The 17,546-nt window shown below is 45.3% G+C and overlaps 1 protein-coding gene across 1 annotated transcript; it reads right to left on the bottom strand.

Annotated features, from left to right (window-relative positions):
• Positions 1–506: 506 nt before the first annotated feature.
• Positions 507–17,048, bottom strand: LOC119399201 (cytochrome P450 9e2-like). The gene is made up of 11 exons (XM_037666015.1): positions 16,993–17,048; positions 15,215–15,311; positions 14,261–14,313; positions 14,033–14,129; positions 12,172–12,297; positions 11,058–11,310; positions 6,498–6,628; positions 5,085–5,196; positions 2,032–2,125; positions 731–839; positions 507–599 (listed from the first exon to the last, which is right to left on the bottom strand). The coding sequence occupies exons 1-11, from the start codon at positions 17,046–17,048 to the stop codon at positions 507–509; spliced, it is 1,221 nt and encodes a 406-aa protein (XP_037521943.1).
• Between the last annotated feature and the right edge of the window lie 498 nt (positions 17,049–17,546).

Below are 17,546 nucleotides of genomic sequence, written 5' to 3'. Positions count from 1 at the left end.
TTGAAGGCAAGATCAAAAGGTATATCGTAGAGCACTGATTATGGGAGATACTGACTTTAAAAAGGATTTACACCAAGATAGAAAAAGCTAATTTTACGCCAACGGACTCATGAGTTGACTCACTCAGGCTCACTCAGACTCAGGTGAAGCCGTGAGTCTGAGTCTGAGTGAGTCCGGCTGAGTAGTATGTTGGTGAGTTTGAGTCTGAGTGAGTCCGGCTGAGAAAAAGTTTAGTGAGTCTGAGTCCGAGTGGCTCCGGTTGAGGAAAATTTTGGTGAGTCTGAGTGAGCTCCAATTTTTTTGCCGACCTATGCTCAAAAACGAGCGCGCATTCAGGCACTTTGTGCCCTAGCGCTGTTGTCATCGCGGCTCCCGGTGGCCTCCGCGGGTAGCGCAACGCGAACAGTGGGTACTTTGCACACTCCTTAATATAGGTTTCTGCACAGTAGAAATCTATAATAATGAGTGCGCAAAATGCACAAATACTAAGCACTGAAAAATTTCACTCACCCCACATTAGGCGAATAATAGCGCAGAGATTCTGATACGACTTGATCCAAGTACTTCATACCAAAGACGTTATCGTACGTGAAAGCTCCCTGCAAATGAATTGTGATCCGATGAAATCGGTGTTTGCGATGGGAAAGACATCTTGCGGTTACAGAATTGCATATTATGCAATCCTAATCCTAGGATTACGATTGCAAATCAGGATTGTGCAAATTTATACATCTCTTTCCAGGACTGCCAGGACTTCCTCGCTGAGTCGGTCTTGAATATCCGCGTGCTTCGCAAGCAAGTAGGCCATGAAGGACATTGCTGTGCCGGTTGTTTCAAAGCTAGAATTTTAACAACGAAACAAAAAACGCTAATTTCAGTGATTGGCATCACCAATAGCTAGCTTAAGCGGCTAGGAAATAAAAGTGCAAAAATGTTTTCACTTTTGAAATAAAAGAATGTTGGGCAACAGCAAATATAACATTATGGGACAAAACCAACGAGTGTCTTCCACTAATTTTACACAAAAACAAGGTATCGTGCACTAACGCAGTGACTACTTTATTACTTCGGTCATGGCATGCCAACGGCATATGTGATGAGTCAGTCAAATGCCATTATGGTCAGGGGCGTAGCCAAGGGGGGGGGGGGTGTTGGGGGGGTTCAAACCCCCCCGAAATTTTTCAGTTTTGCTTGCGTATATATATATACACGCACACATACAAACGCACGCACGAACATACATAAAGTATGGTTGAACCCCCCCCCCCCCCGAAAAAAATTTCTGGCTACGCCCCTGATTATGGTAGCTGTTTTTACTACACTGGGCCGCTATTTTTCCGCATGAAATGTACTTAAAGTAAGTATTTCCAATTCTTTCTTCTAAAGGAACGTCATTGTAAAAAAATTACTTGCGTTTTTTAATTTTATTAGAGTTCTATGAAGTTCGTAAAGATATTATTTTGCACTTATAGTTTCTCGCACTGCTTTATCAAAGCGATTAAAACGTGTCACCTCACGAAAATACAGTCATTGGCTGACGTTTCAAAGGCCCTGTAGGGCCGATCAAAACTGCAGCAGCAAAGTTATCTAGTGCATTATGCACAAGCAGCTTTCAAAACTTCAAGAGGCATCGTACAGGCTCCTAAGATTGTAACAACTTTTTGCAGAGGAAAACTGATAGTCGCAGGCAAATTCCCTAGAATTCTTTCACGTCGGGAATTAAGCACATTCACGTTAATCTTGCGCCTATCTTTCTCCCCTTGTCAAATGTTTGATTCGAAACGTTTTTAGCGGACCGGATACAACGCGCTACAGCAAGTTCGTCCCAAGTGAAGTGGCATAAGAAAATACGCATGCGCTACTATGTGTGAAACCAGATATGCAATTATTTAGGACTGCAATCTCATGAAGCATGATAATTCGTCAAAAGGCTGTAAAAGCTACCACCGCACTTTGCGGGGGTGGATCTGTGGTAACAAAGACTTAAGTTTGCAATACTGAGCATTCAGACGAATGAAGTATATTTCGTACCCTGCTCTATAGAAAACCAGACCATTGGACAATATTTCCTCGTTGGTCAGGAAGCGTTTCTTTATGTTCTTGCCGACCTTCGTTGGCTCGTTTTCTACAACAGAAATGACGAGAGGAGTTCAGTGAACGTTAGTGAGCATCAGTAGGATACGCATTTGGGCTGGTTCATGATTAAGAGTAGAAGAACGGCGCTAAAAAGACGGGACGGAGAAAGTACCCAGACCACGGCGCTGACTAACAACCAAATGTGTTTTGTTCTTTCAGTCAGCACGCGTATACTCCATCACTATCTCGATGAAAGTACAGAAAAAAAAACGAAAAAAAAGCGAAGACGTAGCCTGCGCAGAGGCAACAATCTATCGCCTCTGCGCAGGCTGAGTCTTCATTTTTCAGTTTTTTTATTCTATAGTTCCACTTTCACTGAGATATTCGTGGAGTATATGTATGTATGCTGACTGGAAGAATAACACACATTTGGTTTTTTGTCAGCGCCATGGTCTGGGTCCTTTCTTAGCCCTGTCCCTTTAGCGCTGTTTTTCGACTCTTAATCAGTGAACAAGTCTGTAGACTGAATACGCATTGTAGCTAGAGCACTGCACGGGCCCGGGCCGACCCGAAAGCCCGGGCCCGGCCCGGCCCACGGGCCGTCCGAAGCACTTTCTGGGGGCCCGGGCTGGGCTAGGGCTTGAATGTGCGGGCCTGGGCCGGGCCCGGGCTTGAAGCCGCGGGCGTGGGCCGGGCCCGAGCATGAGGCTGCGGGCCGGGCAGGACTCGGGCCCGCTCATTAAAATGCCTAAGTGGGGCCTTCGAGCACACGCGAACGTTATGCCTTCCATAGTCTAAGGCATTCTGTGCCAATTACCTTGATTACATAATTATATTGTACATGGCGATAACGTTTCCGTGACGACGTTGGAATATGAACGATTTATATTTACTCTGGTTTTAGTGGCTGTTCACAATATATAACGTTAACGTTTTTTATCTTGCTGCAACAAATTATTAATCAGGAGCTTCTTTTAAAAAAAATTGTAATTATTGTTTTCAACGCGAGTGCAGAAAAGAGCATTAAAGAAAATGTCCAACGTTTGCTTCTATCCGCTTTCTCATGTTAGTTGTACATTTAATTTAAATAAATAAATTTTGTTACTATGTCCGATACCACACTCAACAGGGAGAAAAAGCGGATGTCCCTGCCTCGGTTCGTGACCGCCTAATTGTTCTGCCGCTTCCTAAGAATATGCACCCGACGCACCACGTCGGGCGCCGTAACCAGCGATCTAGTGACCTTCAAAAGAAGTACGGCACTAGCGACGAAGTTGTGTACGTAGATGCCGCGAGATATGGGGACGGGAGACACGCACATGCCGCTGCGGTCGTTGACCGTACGGGCAAATGCCTTGCGAGCGCTACGGTGACCACGGGACATACGGAGGCGGCCGAAGAAGCCGCGATAGCTCTAGCAATCGCCACGGTGCCGAACGCTATACGACCGTAATTAGCGACTCGCAGGCGGCGATCCGCGACTTTGCGCGCGGCCGCGTCTCGCTGGAAGCGGCCCGCATCCTTAAGATGTGCGGTGATGGCAACTTAGCGTCGCGATTGCCACCACAAAATTCAACAGTCTTCCTCCTTTGGACCCCGGCACACACCGATGTCCCGCTCGCGGGCAACGAGGCGGCCCACGCCGCGGCTCGAGGTCTCACTCGCCGAGCCGCGGCACATTCAGTGGCCGCCGCCTCCGCTCCCGAGAACGTGGCTTCTGATCTGCCGGATCGAGACACTTCGACAGACACACAGCAACAACACGTACCACAATGGTCGTGGGGTGATCGTCTCATCACGTTCCGAGATATTACCCAACACTACAGACTGGAAAGGCGTAAGTTCCCGCCACCGCATGACAAATTAAACAGGCACGATGCTGTAAGCTATCGCTTACTACAAACACACTCTTACCCCAGCCCGGTCGTCTTACGCCACTGCAACCCACACTTATATACCACCGATCTATGTAAAACATGCGGGCACAGAGCAACGCTGCGCCACATGCTCTGGGAATGCGCCGGCAACAACGGTCGAGAAACGGCCGCCGTTCGCGATGCGCCTATGGCGGCTGCCAATACCAGGCAACAAGAAGCCTCGAGCTCACTCGTTCCCGCCGCCGTCCCGGCTGCGGGAGCCGCGGGGGACCTTCTACGTCGGCGACGCCGCCGCTGGGAGGCGGCGCTCAGAAGCTCGGAGCTCAACGACCAGCTCTGGGCCGTCCGGCAGGCTGAAGATGCCGCCCGAGTTCAGGGACTCAGCGCCGCCATCTGAGGCCACCAAGACCAAACTGTTGGCCAAATGCCAATAAAGTTTCTTCTCTCTCTACTATGTTTTACTTTCCCTATACTGTTATTGTAATGACTTGCCATGTGCCATATAGGCAGCATTTCATTTATATCCCTTGGTATTACGTTCTAAGACCACGATATGATTACGAGGCATGCCGTAGTGGGGACCGGATTAATCTCGACCACCAGGTGTTTTTCAACGCGCACCTAAAGCTAAGTACACGGGTGTTCTTGCATTTCGCCCCCATCAAAATGCGGACGCCGTGGCCGCGAGAATCGCACCCGCGTCCTAGGACTTAACAGCGCAACAGCTTAACCGCTGAGCTACCACCGCGGGCCAAGCAACGTTTCGATGCATGTACACACCGGATTTTCCGTGCGATCGCCCGCTACAAAGCGCAAGGCATCATTAATAATAATCTTCAACAACTAATATCCTCTAGCGGGCCCGGGCCGGGCCTGGTCATGAACACGCGCGCCCTGGATAAGTTTAGTAATGAACGCCCGGGCCCGGGCCGGGCCTGGGCTTAGAACCACGGGCCCGGGCCCAGCTCGGGCTGGGTTCAGTCATGTACGCCCGGGCCCGGGCTGGGCTCGGGCTTCATAAAGCGGGCTCGGGCTTCATAAAGCGGTCCCGGGCCGGCCCCGGGCCGAAAAATGAGGCCCGTGCAGTGCTCTAATTGTAGCGCTCTCAGTGATCAAAAATTACTTCCTCACTTTCGGACGCGGAGTCCGCGTCGTAGTCTATTGCCAGCGAGTGTACGTTGACGGGTGCTCCTTCTTCCACTTCGGCGTTAAGCATCAGTTGCAAAATGTCGTTCCTGGCCACCTGAGAGAGAGATTATTATTATTTTTCACTGCTAGGGGGTCATCAGAATGTGACAATACTTTTCATCCCCATACATTGGTACTTGGTTTTTATTTCTAGGAATCCATTCCTATCGACCGCTATAAAAGCAAACGTTACACTTAATAAGCAATTTGCCAACGAGTCGACCACTTTCATAACGCAAACGAATGTACAGTACGGTACACCATTGAAGGGAACGCCTGAATGAGGAGCTTTCATATACTGCTGCCCTTCTAACTGCGAGTGAATGTGGACGCATTGCTCGTGCGCGGCACTAGTCTGTCAAAAGAAGCCACAACTGTCAACCACTAGTAGTCCTTACGCAATTCTAAGCCACTATGCTTTTGCAAGCGAGGCAAATCCGAACGATCCCAGCACCCAAGTCTTCCCCTTAACAGTGGACCTGTCTCATCTAACATGCATGCCAAAGGCCCAAAGCAAGATGGGCCGCCAGTGACACGGGGTGTCACTGGAGCCGACGTTTCGACAAGAGCGGACTTGTCTTCTTCAAGGCTGCAACAGCCTTGAAGAAGACAAGTCCGCTTGTCGAAACGTCGGTTTCGGCGACACACCGTTCACGAATTGTTCATCTCTTCAAGCTGCCATCTTCCCCTGAGCGTCTGCATTTTTTGATTTCCAAAGCTAACTGGATAATAATAATAATAATAATAATAATAATAATAATAATAATAATAATAATAATAATAATAATAATAATAATAATAATAATAATAATAATAATAATAATAAAGCTGTGGTTTTGTTCCATAAGCACGATAACGTTATGAGGCACGCCGTAGTAGTGGGCTCCGGAAGTATCGACCATCTGGTGTTCTTTACAACGCGCACTGACATCACACAGTACACGGGCATCTAGTGTTAGGCCTCCATGGAAACGCGATCGCCGTGGCCGAAGTCGAACCTGCGGCCTTCGGGCCAGTAACTGGAGAATGTACTCCTCGATGCCAAACTCAGCAAATGATAAATCACTTGTTCCCGAGTAGGCTAAACAATCCATATACCTAAGAATTCTTAGGTGGGCTGGTTGGTTCATGAATATTATGGCAGAAACGCGCAAAAGGCGTAACAGTGAACACACAGGACACAGCGCTGTGTCCTGTGTGTTCACTGTTACGCCTTTTGCGCTGTTCTTCCACGAAATCGATACAGTTCTCTATCTCATCTCTATAGAACAATTCTTTCAGCTAGTGTGCTGCTGCTAGTACTTTGCTCTCTTACGCAAAGACGAAGTTCGTTACTGCCCTGGAGGTTTGACCTACCTCAGTGTTTTTACGGCGAAACTGCAGAATTGGAGTAATGTCGTCCCGCATGTTGTCGATGGTAGTCTTGCTGTATCGCGCCTTCAATGAAAGTATGACTTCCCACAGAGGCGCGAACTCTGGAAAGCAGGCTGTGAGAAAGAATGCGAGTCCGTCAGGTTAGGTGGCAGAAACAAAAAGAAAACAAGTGGTGCTTCTTTTAATAAAAGAGCAAATACAGCGCGCCAAGCTTATAGCACAAGAAATTAACGCTTTGCAAGCTACGGCCACTAAAGCTAGAAGGGTCCAATGTGAACGCCCCGCGACCTCAAGTTCAACAAAGCTTCAGTTGGTACATAAGTCATTTGTTAGTCGGCACTTGTGTGTGTCGTGTCCTTTCTACGTGGTGTGTCTGACATGTCTGCGCTGCAACTTTAAAGTCGGAACTCCAATTCTTCAGTAGAGCACACAATATAGGAGGTAATGATGCCAAGCGAGTCATTAGCCGAAATGTTTTGCTGTTGAGCTTGCTCTTACCCCTAATTTACACCCAAAGAAGACAAATACTAGTTCACGATGAAGTAGACTGGCGCACTCGACAACCTTCGATTAGAACGCGGAGGCTATAGTGGCGTTTGCGGTGTGATGTGGTACTTTATAAATATCTCCAATTATGTGACTTAGCGGCGCACGTATCATAATGGCCTTAGTACTGGCCACTGAAGAAGCCGTCTTAATTTTATTCGGCACAATGCATAATCTCCAAGGAGTCACCCATGCGGGTCACCTTCAGCGTTGTGCCTAGAGCTCTGCTTGTTATTTTTTTTTTTGCACAATAAGTGAAGTAACTTGTCGTTGGCACCTAACGATTTAAGGAAAATTTCTAACGCATGCTATTGGCGTCTGCCAATGAGAACGCAAGACTTCCAAGTGGTGGATTTTAGCTCAGTGCGTCAGCAACCCACAAGAAAAAGCAAACTGCATGAAAGAGATATCAGTATACATTCCCAGGATGTCTGTATGCACTAGCGAGCCCACAAAAAAGGACCTAATACGGGTAAAAAAAAGGTTCTGCCAACTTCCCAAAAATGTTTTACTGGAAAGTTGGTAGTTATATTATTAATTCATTTATTTGTAATGGACAATATTGCATAATAAAAATTATTGAGCAACAGTTATTATTGTCCTGAAATTGAAATGCCAGCACGCTGATTACCCTCATTTATTAGAAACCAGCCAAATCACTATATAGTATTGAAGTAAAAGAACGTGAAAGTAAAGAGAGAAAAGTATTGTTACATTAAAATCATGAACGACCAGCGTTACGGCGAGGTGTATTATACGCAGATAAAAACAACTCAAGGAGCCCCTCTCTTGCGTAGTAAGAAAATTTTGCTATCTTGCGGTGAAAGCTGAGGGTACTTTGCTCCTACAACGCCTACACCCGGATTTCGTAATGAGGTGTGTTTGTGGAAGCTTTTGTTTTTCGTCTATAGAGTAATGAGGATTGCATACAGATTATCCGTAAGAACACACAGCCACCTAAGTAGCGCAGCCACATCGATAGCACTGGCGCCAAGTAAGTATTGTTACAGTAGAGCTGTTATGGCCGAGTCTTGCCGAGTGTCGTAGATAGAAAATGGTCATCATCATGAGCCGGCAAGCGCTCAATCACCGGCCAAACACTCGGTACAGATGGTTAAACAAGAGGAGCTAGAACGTGCGGCTCCTAATCGGTGTTTGCCGCCCGTGTATTCCCTTGATAACTTTTAGCGGACCAGTGTGGTGACTAGTAGGTTTTGTCCGATTTCTGTGGCCCATACGCGCTATAGAGTTTTGTAGCAGAGCTCTATCCCCAGGATTTGGGGACATCTCTACGTAGCGCCATCTCTCGGTGGTAGCAACGGCGTCCTGCCATAACTGAATGGGAAATATAAAAAAAATTATATCTCTTGAATAAAGCTAGTCATCCAAAACAACTCCGTGTTCTGCAAAGCAGAGACCTACTGGAACATTTTGGCAAAATTGCAGTATTGCACTAGAAAGCGTGTGGCTTCCCAGGACAATTGAACACCGCCCATTAGAAACACATGGGGACCCATTGTTAAATACTAAACACTCTGGGAAGCCACGCGATTTGTAGTGCGATACTGTAATTTCACCAGAATATTCAAATAAGTCTCTGCTGTATAGAACCGAGATTAGTTTTTGATAACTAGCTTCTTTCGTCAGATATCATTTTTTTAGCATATTACCCATTCAGTTACGGCAGGCCACCGCTCTCACCGACGAGAGATGGCGCTACGTACACATGTCCCCAAATCCTGCTCATGATGGTCGAGGTTTGCCTACAGGCATAGAGAAAAAGAGATTGAAAGACACAGACTGAAAAAGAAAGGTAAAAAGAGAGCAAGCATAGCAACGTATAATATAGTATAGTACAGCAAGGGGTCGGAAAGAGACTAGTGAGAGGGTAAAGGCCTAGCCAAGTCAGGACGAGCCAGTTGCCCACCAGCTCGGCTGTGACCCAGGCTTACGCGACTTAGTGCAAGCCGTGGTGATTTTTCCCTTTCTTTCTTCCTTTCTCTGTCTATCTTTCCTCTATTTATTTTTTCTGTTTTGTCTGGGCTTATTTCTATTTCTGCCTTTCTCTCACTCTATATCTTCTGTATTCTCGTTTTTTTTTTTGCAGATGCAACGGTGCGCGCAGCGATCGACTGTCCGCAAAATCAGCGGTCCTGCTTCAACGGCAGAGGCTATCGAAATAGCATAGCACGGCGTTTTGAAACGCTTGAAAAAAATTCCAGCCGATCCCATAAATTGTGGGAATCGATTTCATGCGAAGCAGTCAGCGGATAGCAGCCCATGCCGGATTTCTTGCTTTTAGCCAAGCTTTGCTACTAGGTGGATTGATGTCATTGTAAGTTTAGTAGTTGTGCGCATATCGTGGGCTTCTCAGGCTTGTCGACTACACTGGCGTGTATGGGGTTGCTCACTGTCCGACATAACGTTTGCACTTACGTTAGATAAGGAATGCAAGTTTTTTTGCGAACGCTCCGATGACGTGCATATGATAAGTAGCGTTCGTCGGCGAATTCAAGCAACGCTTCACTATAGATTGCGTAGTCAATGTTTGTTACATTGTTATCAAAGCAGTTAGTCAACACTGCAACCACTACTGGCATTGTCCCGACATGATGCTTGTGTAGGCTCTCTTTCCCAAGAATTTGGAAGCACCAACATGGCTCTGTAGTAGAACACTTAACTTTCACGCAGAATGCCTGGGTGATTCCGGCTTGAGGTGTTATTATTATTTTTTCCTTCCATCGGGTTTTAATGGTGGAGCCATTCAAGCCTATCGTTGCGCCGGGTAGTGTGAACAGGAATTATCGTCATCGTGAACAGGTACAGTGCTTGATTAGTCCTCTTCAACTTCTGCTGCACTCCCACAACACGTGCACCGATTTATCCAGTGTGGAATGAAATAACTGTGATGGGCGAATCTGTTACGTGACTAAAAATCACGTAACATACGTAACAACCAGTCCGGTGACTAATATCACGTAACATTACACAAACTAGTGACGCGGCTGAAAATCACGTAACATTTATGCACGTTACTGAAACCACGTAAAATCACGTAGCAACTAGTCATGCGACTAGAATTCACGTAACATCACGAAACAACATTCACGTGAATGAAAATCACGTAACATCTTGTCACGCGACTTAAATCACGTTACGGCACGTAACAACTAGCCCCGGGACCAAAATCGCACATCAGGTAAGAACTAGTCACGTGGCATGTTCCCACCATAAACCACCTAACAACTAGTCACGTGACTAAAATCACGTAACATCACATAATAGCTAGTCACGTGGCATGTTCTCACCAAAACCACATGACACATGCGTAGCGTGGGGAACCGACCGAAACCGAACAAGAAGCCTAGTCTAGCCATACTTGGTACTACTAGCAAAAACTTAGCATCTCTAGCAAACGCATGGCATTACTAGCAAAATTCAGCTAGGTCAAATACAAGCTCCGCTCTTGGTTCCAGCCTTGTGCCACTAGCGCAAGCTGCGCACTATTTTTTCTTTTTTTGCCCGACAACACCGTCCATACCGGCACCAAATTTTCTGCGACACACGCTCCTTAACGCTTTCGCGTTAAGATTTCCAGTCTGTTCTCGCTGTTCCTTGGTTGATATATGCCATGAATCACCTGTAGCGCATGCCCGTGTAGCACGGGCCGCGTTATGCTGGTATGTGCCGCACGTGACTGCGGGAATGGGTTTCATGACGTGCGCGGCAGGCTTGCGACGTTATTCCTGCTATGACCTGTCCGCCGCGTTCGTCATACACTCATGTCCTTCTACGCCGATTTCAGTGTATACCAAGCTAAGGGGACGACCCCTTAGCTTGGTATAGATGTAAATATATAGCTTAGATATAAATATATAGCTTAGGTGTAAATATAAGCGGTCAAAGTAGATTTGGTTTGCTAAGAAATGCTTCGGATTTAAAAGACACGCTAGTCATAAATAAACGAAGTATGGCTGTCGAGAGCGGCGCACTTACAAGTGAGGTAGTTCATCCATGCGTATCGGAATTGATAGAAGCTCCGCAAACCATCCTTAAAGAGTGACTCAGTGGTACTCTTGTTTCCTTTCTTCAGTTGCAGATCTGACTTGAGGCCAAACGCCGATCGAATGATCACGTCGGCAGTCAGCCTCTGAAACAGCTCGCGAGCCTCGAAGACCTTGTTTTGCGTGTGAAGAAATTTCAAGACGTCGAGGAAATCGTTCGTGCAAGCGTCCATTAGGTTTGCCATCTGAAAGTGAAGATAGGTTTTTGTTAATGACGGCAAGGAATCAGTTCATGATCAGGGACAATACATGACACTTGGCAATCTTTATTTACTTGCGCAGCATTGTATTACTATCCCATGACCATTTTTTTTTTTGCTCCGGCTGATTTAGTTATTTCACTGAGGAGGCCACAGTCTAATGAGTCCAGATAGAGAAATATTCAATATTGGTGTCTTTGCTCGAGGGGTTAATATGATATATAGAGCGAGTAATGCGGTCGTATGCTAGACCAACAAGACTTGGCATCATTGTCCGGATAAATGAATAAAAGATGTGCCGTTGTAACTTGTATTCAAGGACACTACATTTCACGCAGCCTTAAACAGTGAAACTACGTCGCAGTAGGGTGCTCACATTAAGGAATTTAGATTTTTAGTATGGGTGCTTATGCCGTGTCGTCTTTTCTAATAGAAAAAGATGGAATAACGATAACATGGTAACAGAGCTAGGGTAGCCGAAACTTTTGCGAAACATGATTGTTTGCTATATGTAAGGAGGCAACTTACAAAGTCGACTGCGCACTGATGATTGTCATTTAAATAATTCACTTAGTTATACTATAAATACGTCGTTTTGAGATAGCATCAATATTACAAATATAGCATCAAAATATCAACCGACCTGCCGTAAATGCAGATAATATTCGGAAAAAACTGTTGCCAATATTTTCAAAGTCACTTGTAGTTACTGCATGCGTACTACGCGTTAAAATATTTCCTTAAAATTTCGAAAAAATATACTGATATCCAATAAACTATTATCCTAATCAACTACCTCTCTCTGCGTAAAACCACGATAGTCAATGTAGCTTAGAGGCTGGTTACCTTCTTCATGTTGCTCGTTGAGAAGGCAGGAGTGAGTAGACTGCGCATCTCTTTCCAACGGTCACCCGGCATGTTGACAAGGCTCAGCTTGTTGATGGGATGTGCTTGTGAGAGGCCTGACAACACCTGTGATTCGCGTTATGGGTTCATATACAGGGATGATGGCGCACAACTGGGGCGCCGCCTACTTCTTAGCTCTCAGACGTGTTGAACATAGAACATGCATGGTCCTAAATTTCCGAACATCACAAAGCCGCAGCACACACAGTATAGAACTTGAGAAGAACAGCGTGGCTCTACGGCACTATGACGTCTAAAAAAAGAATAATGTCCCCTTGTATGGAGTTCTGAAGTCATACATCATGTAGATGAATTGTCATGTAAAGATATAACAAAGCAGTCAAGACAACATAGTCAACAATCGCATATATGTATATACACGGTATGTTAAAATAAAACGTAGCATACGTAACGTAACGTTCAACACAAACATAGTCAACACTTGCATAAATGTAGACTGTGACGTTAAAACAAAACAAAGCTTAAATGCGTTATTAACGGCCATGGATGCCACTATCTTCAAGACAAACTTTGAATGTTTTTGAAGCGCACTTCTGCAAATCTCTTGTTGTTTGATTTGATATATCACCTTGAATAAATACGACACTTCTCAGTGTGTGTGAGCTTTAGTCGCGTCTACAGACTTTCTAATTTTCACAGGAAGTGATTGGGACTGATTGAACCAGTCTCTTTATATGTTCCTTGCATTACCCCCCCCCCCTCCTTCATTTCAGACAGCCCTGCCACAAGCTCCGTTAGGGATTCTTGGCAAACAAGTAATGCGCTCGGGTTAGTTGCTACGGATAAGCTTCGAAGTAATGCACAGCTAGATATCTAGGTGCCGAAAGCATATATGACAAAAATCCATTGAAACAAATTACACGCCACTGGCCGTCGCGGACATCGATAAAATACTCATACCACTTAGGTAGAGTACTTTTTTTAATAATAGGTGGATTCAGTGACAATTCTTGATAGCTATTCAATGCAGAAATTTGAGCTAGTTGATGATAAGTGAGCACACACATCTCAACGAGCGCAAGGCAACGTTCACCCAAGAAGGAGACACTAGCGCACGTCCTGTTTGCGTGTATCGTCCTTGTGAGATTGCTTCCCTGCTTTTCGCTGTTAAAACGTATAAGTTCTTAGGTGTTTTGCACCAAGTGCGTGAGCCACTTGAGGAGTACCACCTGTTTCCTAAACGTATCAAATAACGTTCATGACATGGAAGAAAACATGAATGAACGAACGAAAAGTCGGGCTAGTTGTTCGCGATTTGTCTTAAGTTAGCCTTATAGCAAGTAAAGTCAAGGGTGAGAAGAAGCACATACGGGCAGCGCTGACTCGCAACAGGATAGCTTACGCCCTCCCCATCCCATCGAACCCCCTTAACCTCCCGCTCCCCCCCGCCCCCAGTTTAATGCTCATTTGACTTATTTTCGCCCACCCTTTTTTCCATACAGGCTGCACTTCCGAGTCAGCGTTGTCTGTACACGCTTATCGCGATCCTTTTGTAGACCTGAAAGGAAAAAAAAAAAAAACTTACTCTATGTTTGCCACAAGCGAATGCAGAACAGAAGTCAGGATGGATAGTGTCATTCTGAATTCAAGTAATGTTGGCAACACGGTCGAAACGTTGTAAACTGACCCGTGTCCATGGCCGTTCTTTTTTGTTTTTGTGGTATCACGATGCCCATAAGCGAAGTCAAATGAAGCCTATGACATCAGCCTCACATGCATAAACAGAGAAACTTAGAGGCATCAAGAAACTGTGGGACTAGAACGCTGGCATTGGACTTACGCCTCGACTCTGAAAGTTGCCAAAATCCTTTATCTGGATCTTCTTGATTAACTCGGGGTCTTTCACGATAAGAACCGGAAACGCACCATTGTAGAAACTGCAAGGAAAATAACGTATACGCGGACATTGAATAAGCGCCTTACCACGTGAACGCTATTAAATATGGCGCACGATGATTCAACTATAGTATAGAGGTTAAAAGCCTGCTTTCTAAAAGAACTTCCATACCCCACCAAGTCTCCGTACTTTTCCATCCATTCTTTGAATGCAGCTACTGTCCCCTGCAGAACGTAACATTAGGATGAGTCTCCATGATGAAAACAAACTGCACATTGTGCTCAAAGAAGTAACTAAGGACGCCGCATAACTTTGCAAAACGAAAGTTGACGTGTGTACTGAAGTCTCGAAATTATGCAAAAATGGTTGAAAGGAAAAAGCACGCAGAGTATAAAGTAAGTGGGCTAAGAAAATCAATTATTAAAAACAATAAAGTGATATTTTGTAAACGTTCTACTGGAGCACTTTTTGTCAGCGGCGTAGCCAGAAATTTTTTTCACGAGGAAAGGGGGGGGGGGGTAGGGGTGTACGTGTATATATACACATGCAAATTTAAAAAAATTTAGAGGGTTAAACCTCCCAACAACACCTCCACGCCACACCCCCGACGCACACATACATTGGCTAGGCAATGGCTGTTACATTTGCTAGCTCCGTATAAAAAATACGGAGGCTTTAGGAGAGTCTTTTTAATAGTAATGCCACAAGTAGTAGAAATAATAACTTCGTGTATTCACGTGGGTCACTAAATAATATATCATAAAGGAATTAGACTCGAGCTAGCTCAATATAGTTATGTGATAGTCGGCATAGAATTATGAAAGACGTATGGAACGTCTGTACAATAAAAATAAAAAGATGAAGGACCGAACACAAGAATGATATTCTGACTGGTCTCACAGAAGCACTATTGCTATTAACAATTACTTCAATAGGCTCGCTCCTTCAATAGCTTCAGCCCGCTACGAGAGCAAGGTAATAATATATAAGTGGCCAGTACATCACCGTGAACAACTAGACATACTGAGATCATAAAAATTTATTCCCATATAAAGCCCACAAACAGAAGCATGTTCGAAAAGCGAAGCAGGCATTGATTTGCGCTCTTCGGCGCTGCGACATTACCTTGTGAATAAGTTCTGAGAGATTTCCAGAAGTGAAGCTTGGTGGTGGTCCTGGAATTCCAAGATCCCGAAAGAAAGAAAAGCGCCTCTTGCGTTGTCTGAAAATGCCACCGATTTTTTTGTGGCGAGATTGTTCTTGTTGTTGTTAAGTACAACCGAATCACTACCGGCTCCTGGAAACACCATTAGCCAGTAAGTGGAGATGCACGGGTTCACCACTGTGATATCGCGAGAAAGAAAACAAGGTTATTTGGGCTCCACTGTCCCTGTGGAATTTCTCATGGTACAGCCAGGCAAACCAGCTTACCGTAAGAGGCGGGCATTCGAGGCCACATGGTGCATGACGTCGTGACTTGTGTGTCTTGATGTCTATGTACAATGTAGCAATACATAGCACACTCATGCCTTGTAGCTCTGCCAAAAGCGCACCAACCTGCTAATATCACCAGCTTTTAATAAGCTTAAGCAGTGTTCATGATTGTATTGCGCTCAGTATTACGCATAGGGAAGAATAAAAAACAAACATGAAAGAGGAAAATAGTAGACGTACGTTGTTCTTTTATAATAGGGCTTTTTTTGTTCCATCACTGTAGTACTAGTGGCCATGCAATAATGAACGTCCACCGACTATATAGCACCGCTCATTGCCTTTCTGAAGTTTACGCACATTTATTTAATTTAATTATAGCCCCACTCCAGTGTACTATCGAGCACCTCCACCAGAGTTACAACACTGTAGTCTCGGGCACAAGTGCACTTAAAATCGAGGTTAGCACCGCTCTAAGAACAAACTTGATGTCGAGCATAGCGACTTAGACGACAGCGCTTACTAACACGAAAGTGTTTTATGCATGTGTCCACCACGGCTCCACTGACGTATTTCCGTCACGGATATGACGTTGTAAATTATAAAGACTAACAGATTACAAAGAAAAAAACTAGAAGCAAAAGTTCTGCCACCAGAAGTCCAACTTACGGCCCCTCGCTTCTCAGCGCGCGGCGCGAAACGACTCGGGCACAAACGGCAAGTTCTTCACCATGGTAACGGCGAGCTATTTATATACACCATTTGCCGGTGGCGGTACTCAGAGATCGGTGGTACATCCAGCGTGTTTTCGTTATCACTAGCGAGATAGCGCAAAGGGCTCGAAGGGCGCGCTTTAAAAGTTGCCCCACGCGTTGCGATGGCGCGTGCCTCTACAGGGCGTAGTCGCTCGTGCGCGCGAGCTTATCTCGTGATTGGGTTTGGTTTGCAGGCCTTGTGCTCTCACCGCAAGTTTGCATTGAAGTTACAGAGAGCATGAAGGTAACTTCTTTCACTGCAGGGGCCGCTTTTGCAAAAGGAGCGCGCTGCTCACAAACAAATAAGTCAGAACTGTGACAGCTAGTTCGCGCTCATCCTGTGTATACTTGTGCGTTCGTTTCGTGCGTCCTCCTTTGCGTTTGAGCAGCGCGCTTTAACTGTCGAGCTGTGACAGTTGTTAGTTCGCCCTCATCCTGTGTATGTTCGTTCCGTGCGTCCTTTCTGCTTGAGCAGCGCGTTGCAAGTTTGCAGCTGCTTGCCGTTCTTCGCGTGACAATACAATTTGTTGCTGTAGCAATTATTCCTTCGCCCTTGGGGCGAAACAATGTACAACAAAAGCTCAACTGCGTCTCTGAAGACACGTTTCACTTTCGTGTTAAACCGCTCCTATGACAGAGGGATCAGCCATGTTTTTTCTTCCTCTTCGGGTTAAGCGATAAGGGCACTGGTAAAGCGATAAGGGCAATCATACTTACATGATGAACCACGTTGAAAATGCAATGATAAAGCTCAGAAGCAAGACTCCGAGCATGGTTCGCGATTTGCGTCGTTCACGTTCGAGCCGATGGAAACATATGGAAGTTTTTGTGCCAGGTGTAGCTGCTAGCGTATGAAACGATATTGAGTTCGAGGTTGCACAAGGAAAAAAGGAGGACACATGTGTTCTCCTTTTTCCCTTGTGCAATGTGGAACAGAAAACTAAAAGTCCTGCATTGAAAACATGAATGCGTCGCGAAATAATTATGAGGCACAGAAAAAGAAGTAATACTACTGTTAACTAAAAACACAACTGGCACTAATTTACAATGTAAGGAGATAAAACGTACAAACGTGCGCAATGACAAGCAGTTGAAGCTAACTTCCGTACTAAGATATCTCATTGTGCTTATCTTGACACCATGTTAACCCATATATGCACAAACTCAGAAAAAATGAAAAACAAATATTTTTTTTTTCGGAAAAGGTGTACTTCTACCCTCAAACGAAAGCACAAGTTCTTTGTTTACTGCCAGGTAAACGAAACACTGTT

The sequence above is a fragment of the Rhipicephalus sanguineus genome, chromosome 7, assembly GCF_013339695.2.
Source record: "Rhipicephalus sanguineus isolate Rsan-2018 chromosome 7, BIME_Rsan_1.4, whole genome shotgun sequence".
Lineage (NCBI taxonomy): Eukaryota > Metazoa > Arthropoda > Arachnida > Ixodida > Ixodidae > Rhipicephalus > Rhipicephalus sanguineus.
Note: the sequence above shows the minus strand (reverse complement) of the source record. Positions and strands in the feature narration are given on the sequence as shown.

What these genes read in the sequence shown, in the direction of transcription:
- LOC119399201 (XM_037666015.1), bottom strand. Translation starts at nt 17,048, where the DNA reads ATGCTCGGAGTCTTGCTTCTGAGCTTTATCATTGCATTTTCAACGTGG. An exon ending in AAGTACGGAGACTTGGTGGG is followed by an intron (nt 14,130 to 14,260) that starts GTATGGAAGTTC and finishes TTTTCCTTGCAG; the next exon opens with TTTCTACAATGGTGCGTTTC. An exon ending in CTGGTTTTCTATAGAGCAGG is followed by an intron (nt 840 to 2,031) that starts GTACGAAATATA and finishes TTAAAATTCTAG; the next exon opens with CTTTGAAACAACCGGCACAG.